An 11,458-nucleotide genomic window follows, 5' to 3' on the forward strand; every position below is an offset into this window, starting at 1 on the left:
TCATGGCACGAATATTACCCGTAGAGCAAGTACCAAAGCACGTGTAGTCAGATTTTTCCCCTTGGCTTTCATTCATTCTAAAATAACGTCAATTTAATAGATTTAAAAATACACTCTAAAGTGATTGGACATCCTTTACCTTTGTCGGGTAAGCAAATTAATGAGGCTACATCCAGTGAAGCGACGCATTAAATTGCAAAAAGGACATTTTTTTCCTTCTTTCAACCCTCAACGAGCACCTTTCATCTCGTCAGGTAGCGGTTTGTGACACACACACACATTTTCTCTCTTTCGAAGGTTTGCAACGTGTCATCGCTCTGGTCCCTAACACTACGCTATTCACCGGATGGAGCTTTATGTAATTTTGCTGTATCAATACTCTATTTTTAGCATTTTCTCGATATTCAATCATCCCGGTACAGTTTCCTAGTTCAGCAACCGTCTAAACATTTGACGAGATTTTGATTGCTCTTTTCTTTTTCGCTTGGATGTGGATAGGGTAAATGGTTTTGATTAGGACTATTTGTTGTTGTTTTTAAGCATAATCTTCGGCGCTTACATCGATGTGTTTACATATAAGAGGAAGATGAGGTTTAAAGAATAACCCTCATGCAAACATATTTTGGTAATTTATTATAGAACAAATTTACTGATGCTTATTACGCAAATTAAATATACTGGCCATTACAGCATAAGAGTGCCATATTGAAAAAGAGCAAGTCAAGAATTAGGCTGGTGTACAAGATTTACATTTTCATTGGGTCTTATGGATGGGACTACCATGTTTGGATATTTTTTTATATTTTCTAAATAAAGGTGGTATTTTTATTTGAGGGCATTGTGAATCAAAAGTGGTTCAGAATACAATCCAACAGACAGCTCATTTCGAATGAAAATGCATATGGGACTCTTATGCTTTGATGAGTAGTATTTTGAGAACCTTTTTTTTTAGAAAGAGAAAAGATATGCTCTCAAGCAAAATCGTTTTAAACATTATTTGGTATTATTCCGCACAAAACACAAGACAAAAATATCCGTGTATTTCGAGAAACCGTGTATAAAAACTGCATAAAAGTGGTAAATTTGGTATGATTCTTTTAGTAAAAAGATACATTTTTTAGTTTTATGAAGATACAGAGAGTGTTAGGATATTCATTCAATTCCCATATAATAATGTCATCATAACTCAAAATGTACTGGACCAATTTTTTGCAGCACTTTGAATCAAAAACTCTGATTTTTGCTGATATTAGAAACAACTTTGTTACGTGAAGGCTCTATGTATACAGCATATCGAGGTATAGAACTACATGTTAAGAAATTTTATTTACTCCAACATTATTCAATAAAAGTTTTTTATTGGAAGTTTTAAAAATAAATAACATGTATAAATATCTATGACTCATTGTACTAGACAACTTTGCAGAAGGTTAAACAAATGTAAGAGTTATCTTAAACATAAATATTAGAACAACTTGTTTTAAATGGGGCTTTTTCGTAACCAATCCAATATATCTCAATACTCTAAATACGCAGAGCGGTTGCGTCTTCAACAAAGTTGTTTCTAATATTCTAATAATTCTCAATAACTTTGCTGAAGACATCATCCTCCAAATAATGATATTTGAAGAGTTGAAGTGACCTTGATGGTAGAAAAAATTGTATTTAAACATTTATTTCAGTATTTTTTACTTTAAAAGTACATAACTTAAAAACACGACCTTATACACAAAATAAATTAAATTAAATACTCACCATGCAACTCAGCAATCAAATATACAGTCACCTCAGTCACTTTTTACCTTTGTCATATAGAATTTCTGAATTTCTACTTTCGACGTCTCTTATACCATTCGACTAAGTTCGTCGGGTTCGGAAAATGCCTACGTGTATGTTTTTTTATAGTAAGGTTTAAAAAGCTTCAAAAGCTTGGCCTGTAGTGGATTGGCACTGTGTAGGACTCACGACTCACTTTCGTGCCTAACCAGTAAAAACACTTCTTTCTCTTTTTTCGCCCTTCTTTCCCTCGGAACTACATCAAGGTACTACTTCGTGGAGTGGGGGGTTTCGTGGCGCTTTTTATCACCGCTTTCTTTTGCTCTATCTCGGAGCCTCACTTGGTCCTTGAAATGGTTCGACCTTTAATTTAAATCTTAACTCTTCTCTGGCTTCTAGTCTCCATCAATTACGTCGCCATTTAGCTCTCGTCCCAGTGAGCCTTTTAGATGCTAATTCCATGAGCTATTTAACTCCTGTTTCCGTGAGTCATTCAGCTCCCAGCCTTATCGCGATCTCCATTCGGATAGTTCCCAGCGGGGAACTCACCCTACTCCGACTGATAGATCCCCGATGGAGGAATTTCTCCGTACACCTATACCCGCTTTTTTGAGCCATTTAGCACCCAGCTTTACCGAGATCTACTCGAATATCCGGCAGAGAACTACTCTAATCCGACTGAGAGTTTCCTGGCAGCGAAGTTTCTGTACTGATGTCGGTTTCGTGATCCAATTAGTTTCCATTTTGTCGCGATATTTTCAGATAGTCCACGGCGGTGGACTACCCCACTGTGAATTCTCCGGCGATAGATTTCTTCCGCTACCGATGTTCGTTTCCGTGAGCCATTTAGCTCCCCGCGGCGGAATTTCTCCCGAAACCCGATTTGTGGTTTCACGGCAGCTTTCTAGCCGATGGCGCTACTTTGTTGGTCCCTTCGACACTTTCTCTGCAGCTCGGAAAGTATAGTCGTAACCACTCTGTTGACAGCATCCCAGATATTCTCGTCGTGGCGCATCTCGTCGTCTATATTGTCAGCTATCACACCAGGCATACACCTTCGAACCTAGGGTATTCGAGGACCACGCGTTCCGATATCTCTTGCACGCTGACACATTCCGGGCAAAGGAGTGACGAAGCATGTCAAATACGATTCAGGTACTTCCGGAAGCATCCGTGTCCAGACAAAAACTGCATCAAAAGGAAGTTCACCTCGCTATGCTGTAACCCGTCAGGGTAACAAAATAACTTTTTGCTAAACCTGTTGTCTGAAAAGCACATGCACTTTTCGCATGGCGATTTAACAACATCGCGATTTAGCTACATGGGTCTTCCCCAGGGCTCATGTCTAAGTCCCCTGCTCTACAATTTTTACGTGAATGACATTGACGATTGTCTTGCCAATTCATGCACGCTAAGGCAATTTGTAGACGACGGGGTGGTCTCTGTCACAGGGCCCAAAGCTGCCGACTTGCAAGGACCATTACAAAATACCTTGGACAATTTGTCTGCTTGGGCTCTTCAACTGGGTATTGAGTTCTCCACGGAGAAAACTGAGTTGGTTGTTTTTTCTAGGAAGCGTGAGCCGGCCCAACTCCAGCTTCTATTAATGGGTGCAACGATCAATCAGGTTTTCACATTTAAATATCTCGGGGTCTGGTTCGACTCTAAAGGTACCTGGGGATGTCACATTAGGTATCTGAAACAGAAATGCCAACAAAGGATCAATTTTCCCCGAACAATAACTGGAACATGGTGGGGTGCCCACCCAGGAGACCTGATCAGGTTATACCAAACAACGTTATTGTCAGTGATGGAGTACGGGTGTTTCTGTTTCCGCTCCGCTGCGAACACACACTTCATCAAACTGGAGAGAATCCAGTATCGTTGCTTGCGCATTGCCTTGGGTTGCATGCACTCGACCCATACGATGAGTCTCGAAATGTTCTTCCGCTAAAAAATCGATTATGGGAACTCTCATATCGATTGCTCATACGATGCGACATTCTGAACCCGTTGGTGATTGAAAATTTCGAGAGGCTTGTTGAGCTTAATTCTCAAACCCGATTTATGTCCTTGTACTTCGACTACATGACACAGAGCATTAATCCTTCTTCATATACTCCCAACCGTGTTAGTTTCCTAGATACTTCTGATTCTACTGTATTCTTCGACACATCCATGAAGGAAGAGATTCGTGGAATCCCGGACCATATACGCCCGCAAGCGATCCCCAATATATTTTATAATAAATTCCGAGAAGTCGACTGTGACAAAATGTTTTACACTGATGGATCAAATCTCGATGGGTCCACTGGCTTCGGTATCTTCAACAATTCTAACACCGTTTCATTAAAGCTCAATGATCGCGCTTCAGTTTAAGTCGCAGAGTTAGCTGCAATTCAGTACACCCTTGGGATCATCGACACTCTGCCCACAGATCACTACTTCATCATTTCGAACAGCCTCAGCTCTATCGAGGCTCTTCGTGCGATGAAGCCTAAAAAGCAATTCCCATATTTCCTGGGGAAGATACGGGAGTCCTTGTGTACGTTATATGAAAAATCTTATCAGATTACCTTTGTTTGGGTCCCCTCTCATTGCTCTATCCCGGGCAGTGAAAAGGCCGACTCATTAGCAAAGGTGGGCGCATTAAATGGTGACATATACGAAAGACCAATCTGCTTCAACGAATTTTTTAGTATTTGTCGTCAGAGGACACTCAACAGTTGGCAAACCTCGTGGAGCAATGGGGAGCTTGGACGATGGCTACATTCGATTATCCCAAAGGTATCAACGAAGCCTTGGTTCAGGGGGATGGATGTGGGTCGGGATTTTATTCGTGTAATGTCCCGACTTATGTCCAACCACTACACCTTAGATGCGCATTTGCGGCGTATTGGGCTTGCGGAGAGTAGTCTGTGCGCTTGTGACGAGGGCTATCACGACATCGAGCACGTTGTCTGGGTATGCGCCGGGTATTTGGACGCCAGGTCTCAGTTAAAGGATTCCCTTCGGGCCCAAGGTAGACCACCCAATGTCCCTGTCCGAGATATGCTGGCAAATCGTGATTTCCCCTATATGTCCCTTATTTATACTTTCATAAAAACGATAAATATCCCAATTTAGCCCCTCTCTTATTTCTCGTTTTTACAAGTTTTCTCCTGCCTTGTGGAACCGATCAGCTCAAGACTGCCACTATGTAACCGCCGTCGCCCTTACCACTACAGAAACTGAAGCGAGAGCGACTCGAGGTCCGATGAGTTTTGCAGGATTCCCCGCGGGTCCGAAGAATACCATCCGCCAATCCTACCAGCTAGACTGAGGCGCTAATTTGTTTCGCTGATCTCCCGTTTGCCCGAAAGTTGCAAGTTTTGTTCTTCTCTCCCGGTCACCATCTACGCCTTCTCTCCCCTGTCCTTAAAACAACTGCTTCTACACTGATTTTGGAAATAAGCCCCCTCTGAATATCTTGACCAAGCATAAGTCTCCGCTAAAAAAGTTTAAATTTGTATTCCGTATTCCTAGTTTTAAGATAGTTGTAATTTTACCTCTTTGTTAAAATTATTGTCCCCCATCTTGCAAATAGAATTGTATCCCTAGTTTTAAAACACCTGTGAAATTTTTCATAAATATTTGTTCCCCCTTTTGTGTACCAAACTATATTGTTAGTTTTAAGATAACTGTAAATATTTCCTAAAAAACTATTACTATTGAATTCCTTGTTCTAAAATTTTTCATAAAAAAAATCTTTTGCCCCCTCTCTTGTATATAGAATCTTATTTCTAGTCTTAAGATTAGAGATGGGCGAAACAGTTCACTTCGAAGAACCATTCCCGACTGAACAGTTCTGTAAAAAGAATTAGTTCAGATGAACCGTTCTTCCGTTCAGCTGATAATTACTTGTATCTAGCGAATGTCTCTCAAAACATTCGATTCTTGGAGAGGAACCAAACAGATGCTGCCCAAACTATTATACCCCTGTATGCTTAACAAGTTCATCAAGGGTAGCGATTTCTTCATGATGTATAACTAGAGAAATAGAGAATGTGATGAGTCGTTCTTCGCCGGTTCCATTCTGGGAGAGCACAGAGAGCGGTTTGTGGGACGGCAAGTCGGTTCATTTTCATTCGTTCGCCTAAAAATCGGTCCGAGAAATTCGCCAAACGGCTTTAGGTCAGGTTCAGTTCATTCGCTTTGAAGAGAATTGAGAACTACCGTTCTTTTAAAAAGAACTTCCGTTCGCTCATTCTCTTCGAAGAACCAGTTCACTTGAACCGTTCGCGAACGAATGGCCCATCTCTACTTAAGATAGCTGTAAAATTGTAAATTCTCCTTAAAAAAAAAAAATTCAACATTGTAACCTCCAAGTTAAAACTAGGAAAAAATGTAAAAACAAAAGAATTTGGCACCGCCAAGCTAACGCATTTGTGCCTATCAAATAAACGAAATGAATAAAAAAAATAAGCTCAGAAAGGTGATATTCTATATAAAGCTAGCAAATGACGTTACTGGCAACAAACCGTTTATTAATGACTACCACGTCTACATTCCCGCTCACAAAGTTGAGTGCGACGGTGTAGTCCCCGATTCGAGTTTGCTGGCGTCGGCGATAAAACATGATGATGAGTTATGTTCTATCAATGACCATGAGGTAGACTTGGGTGCAACGTTCAACTCCTACTTAGCAGAAGGTCTTCACATTTCCTTTCGATCATGTCCATATGAGCCTGCCTAGTCCTAGTTTTCCGTTCTAAGTTTATAACTGATTAACTCTAGAATACCTATCCGTCTTTCAATTTCATTGCTTTCGTTGTCTCTTAGTCTTAAATTTGCCGAAAATATCCAAGAAAATTGATACAGTAAATATCAGAATGTCGGTCCGCGTGGTCATCCAAGAGCACACGCGAATATGTGAATGGCCGCAGGATTACAAAATCGAATTTATACACGCGAAGTCATATACGCGAGCATACGCGACAAACACGTCAACATACGAAGGCTTAAGCCTTTCGCGATCATCTACGCACACCTACGCCCGCGATCGCGCAGATTTGACAACACTCCGGTAATAATGTGAACGTTTTAGTACTTACGAAGTTAAAAACGCGGTCTCAAACGCGAACCCACAAGCGCGCGAGATCATGAATCGGTCACGTCCGGAAATCTTTACTCTTCATTCTAGCAACTTAGGTCCATACATTCAGTTGGACCAATCAAAAAATAAAGCTCATATCCACTAGACCACACGTTCTACGACGACATGACTGGGAACTCTAGTGATATGGAAGAACCCACTTTCTTCTAGAATCTGAACCATACACGAAAAGTTAAGTATCAGATTCACGGTCCGCACGCGATCATTCTAGAACGTTAACGTACAAATGTTCGAGCCCTTCGCGATGATACACGCCATCGCGAGTCCCTACCCTCGCACATACCTGAACCGTACAATGAATATCACATTCAGAATCACGCCTAAAGCAGTGTTTTATTGGGTGCCATTGCCTGTCTCGTCTGCAAATTGTAGTATGTGATTCTGACGGGGAGCCCTTCCGGGAACCTAGCTCTACAGCTCCAGTAGGACAACTCTCGAAAAAAAATCCATAATGAGAGTAACTGCTATAGGTTTTTAACCCTCCGGAAGTCGCGCTTATGGCCCACTGAACGAGCAGCCGCTGGTGCCCTAAGACGATTTCGCCAGATTTTTAGAGCAGCGTGCACTCAGTGCACTAGCGCGACTTCCGGAAGTTTAAGCGTCTGCATCTAAAGTTATTGGTGCGTTACTTGTAATGAATAAAGCAGTATAATTTTTCGATTTCGAACTTCTTTGGATTTTGGAAAGTTGTAAGGAGAGTTCATCAAAATGTGACAAAGTTCTACAAGAGGGAGTTACATTCGAAAAATTTCAAAATTTCCTGTTTCGTGATCAGCGTAAAATGAAAAAAATATCTTTTATACACTAATGACGATTAACGGATGTTCAACGATTTTCCTAAGCACTAACGATATTTATCTCTACCTTTTATTTCCAGAGCCGTCGCTGCCTATTTACGTGCACTAAATCTTTCGCCCTACAATGCTGTCGTCCACGGTAATCTGGCGTGCGTATACTACGAGCAGGGCCTCATCGATATGGCCATTGACACTTATCGACGAGCCATCGAACTGCAGCAGAATTTCCCCGATGCCTACTGCAATCTGGCTAACGCCCTCAAGGAAAAAGGACAAGTCCAGGAAGCTGAGGACTGCTATAACACAGCTCTTCGGTTATGTCCTAACCATGCCGATTCGCTTAACAACTTGGCAAACATCAAGCGAGAACAGGGTTACATTGAGGAGGCAACACGACTATACTTGAAGGCGTTGGAAGTTTTCCCCGAGTTTGCAGCAGCGCACTCCAATCTGGCATCGGTGCTGCAGCAGCAGGGCAAGTTGAATGAGGCTCTTTTGCACTACAAGGAGGCAATCCGTATTCAGCCGACGTTCGCTGATGCGTACTCCAATATGGGAAACACGTTGAAGGAGATGCAGGATGTAGATGGAGCACTACAGTGCTATACACGAGCAATCCAAATCAATCCTGCGTTTGCTGATGCGCACAGCAATTTGGCCAGCATACACAAGGATTCCGGCAACATTCCGAATGCGATTCAGTCATACAGGACGGCTCTTAAATTGAAGCCCGATTTCCCAGACGCATACTGCAATCTGGCACATTGTTTACAAATTGTTTGCGACTGGACTGACTATGAAACACGAATGAAGAAACTGGTTGCTATCGTGGCTGATCAGTTGGAAAAGAATCGATTGCCGTCGGTTCACCCGCATCATTCGATGTTGTACCCGCTATCGCATGATTTCCGTAAGGCAATTGCCGCTCGACATGCAAATTTGTGTCTGGAGAAAATTAACATCCTTCACAAGCCGCCGTATAAATTTTTACGTGAGCTCAACGGTCGTCTAAGGATCGGTTATGTAAGTAGTGATTTTGGGAATCATCCCACGTCACATTTGATGCAGTCGATTCCTGGAATGCATGATCCATCCCAGGTAGAAGTGTTCTGCTATGCACTCAGCCCAGATGACGGAACAGCGTTCCGGAACAAAATTTCACGGGAAAGTGAGCATTTTATTGAATTGTCACAGATTCCTTGCAATGGTAAGGCAGCCGATCGAATTCATGCCGATGGTATTCATATTCTGGTCAATATGAACGGCTACACTAAGGGAGCGCGAAATGAAATCTTTGCTCTAAGACCAGCGCCTATTCAGGTTATGTGGCTAGGCTATCCAGGAACTAGCGGAGCTAGTTTCATGGACTACATCGTAACAGATGCGGTGACGTCTCCGATGGAATTGGCCGATCAATATAGTGAGAAACTTGCGTACATGCCCCATACATATTTCATAGGAGACCATCGACAAATGTTTCCGCATTTGAAGGAACGTTTGATTGTTAGTGGAAAACAGCAGAACAACCAGCTAGTCGACAACGTTGCAGTCATCAATGCGACCGATCTTTCCCCGCTGGTAGAGAACACTGACGTAAAAACGGTTCGTGAACTTGTGATCACTAATAAACCGGTAGAGATTCAACACAAAATCGTCGAACTTCCTACAACAACACCGGTTGAAACAATGATTGCATCCGGCCAGATTCAGACCTCGCTAAATGGTGTCGTTGTGCAGAATGGATTGGCCACTACACAAACCAACAACAAGGCAGCCACCGGTGAAGAAGTTCCGCAGAGCATTGTTGTTACAACACGACAGCAGTACGGTCTTCCGGATGATGCGGTAGTGTATTGCAACTTCAACCAGCTGTACAAAATCGATCCCCATACGCTGACTTCGTGGGTAAACATCTTGAAGAATGTGCCAAACGCAGTGCTTTGGTTGCTTCGGTTCCCTGCAGTTGGCGAAACCAATATCCAGGCAGCCGCTCAACAGATGGGTATTTCGCCTGGCAGAATCATCTTCTCCAATGTTGCCGCTAAGGAAGAACACGTCCGCCGTGGACAGCTGGCGGACGTTTGTCTAGATACGCCATTGTGTAACGGGCATACCACTTCGATGGATGTACTGTGGACAGGAACACCGGTCGTTACGCTGCCCGCTGAGACATTGGCATCGAGGTATGTAACAATGTTACCAATCTAGTAGCTTTGGTAGACTAGGGAAAAACAAATAAAAACGATTTACTACTCGATGCAATTGTGTTGGTTACACAGAAACCAACAAGGTTATTTTTGTTGGTTTCTGTGGTCACTATCAGGCAATTGCCACGGGAGTTAATGTCTGTACCGATAAAAGCAAAAATATTCTAACATATTTTTCTCGCTGAAAACAGGGTGGCTGCATCACAACTCGCCGCACTCGGCTGTCCGGAGCTGATCGCCCGAAACCGTCAGGATTATCAGGACATCGCTATCAAACTGGGTACCGATAAGGAATATCTTCGGGCGATTCGTGCCAGAGTGTGGGTGGCCCGATGCGAAAGTCCGCTATTCGACTGCAAGCAGTACGCGCAAGGACTGGAGACACTATTCTACAAGATGTGGGAACGGTTCGAAAGAGGTGAACGCCCCGACCACATATCGGCCAAAGAAACCTCCAAGTGAGTAGCGATGTTGAACTGAACACACATTCATTCACACACTGCTAATCGTGTGGAAGGAAACCGGCAGCAATGTAAAGTGAACTATATTTTAGAGATCACGCATTCTGTTTTAACCGAATGAAGTTGTTTTTAGATAATAGGTTTATTCTAAGACACCAGTTTTGATTTTTAACGTACACCTTCAAAATTGACAAAAATGTGTCTTGCTAATGATCAATTTAAATTATAGTAACTATAATTTAAACTATTTTTAGTAGTATTGAGATATTGTATAAAGTATAATAATTGAATGGTATAATAGTTGATGTTTTTAATACTTTATTGATAAGACATGGAATTCGAGTTTGAGTTATAAGGAGTGTGATTTTTTTTTTTGATTTTTCCACCTTAACTTGAAAAAATTATGCACGTGAAATAATTTTTTCCTTGCAACTCATAATCTGTTTTGCGCAGTTACAACAAATATATATAAACAAATAACTTTTGAGTGATTCAACTTTAAAAAAATGCTCGAAACTAAATGAAATTGCAAAACTAGTGGCAAATGCAGAAAATGATAGTACTAAATATTACAATACTAGCAATGCTACTTGTAGATATCGTCTTAAATTTTATCCTACTGGTTGCATTTTACAGTACAGTAGCACTTTAGTTATGAATGTAATGTTCGAAAACACAAACAGCAGATAGGTAACACGCAAGCGGCAACACAGAGCATGTATATCATATTTAAGCGTAAATATGAGGGATAGAAGGCTGCGGTATGAATGCCATGGAACAACTGGTGCCTGATACAGTATGACACATTTGTAATGCATAACGAACTAATGCTGTCTCTCTGGCACAAACGGCACTGACCCTTCTTGCACAGCAGCATGAAGCAAATTAATGAAACGTTTTCCCACAATTCTTACAGCTGCTCAGTTTGATCGCTGCGATCGTTTTTGTAAATAGATGTATCCGCCCTTAGAGAACTAGTGAAACAAAAAAACAGAAACTAATGTTTTCTGAATTCAACTATATGAGTAATAGTATGAAATAAATTCATGTTACTTAGCAAAA

At 41.7% G+C, this 11,458-nt stretch overlaps 1 protein-coding gene across 2 annotated transcripts in view; it reads left to right on the forward strand.

Annotated features, from left to right (window-relative positions):
- Positions 1-11,458, forward strand: part of LOC131691556 (UDP-N-acetylglucosamine--peptide N-acetylglucosaminyltransferase 110 kDa subunit) — a 99,186-nt gene extending 87,728 nt beyond the window's left edge. For both annotated transcript variants that reach the window (XM_058978066.1, XM_058978067.1), the window contains exons 7-8: positions 7,809-9,911; positions 10,127-11,458. In XM_058978066.1, the coding sequence (XP_058834049.1) occupies positions 7,809-9,911; positions 10,127-10,397 (2,374 nt within the window). In that variant the 3' untranslated portion in view covers positions 10,398-11,458. The remainder of the gene's footprint in view (positions 1-7,808; positions 9,912-10,126) is intronic.

Source organism: Topomyia yanbarensis, chromosome 3 (genome assembly GCF_030247195.1).
Source record: "Topomyia yanbarensis strain Yona2022 chromosome 3, ASM3024719v1, whole genome shotgun sequence".
NCBI classification, from domain to species: domain Eukaryota; kingdom Metazoa; phylum Arthropoda; class Insecta; order Diptera; family Culicidae; genus Topomyia; species Topomyia yanbarensis.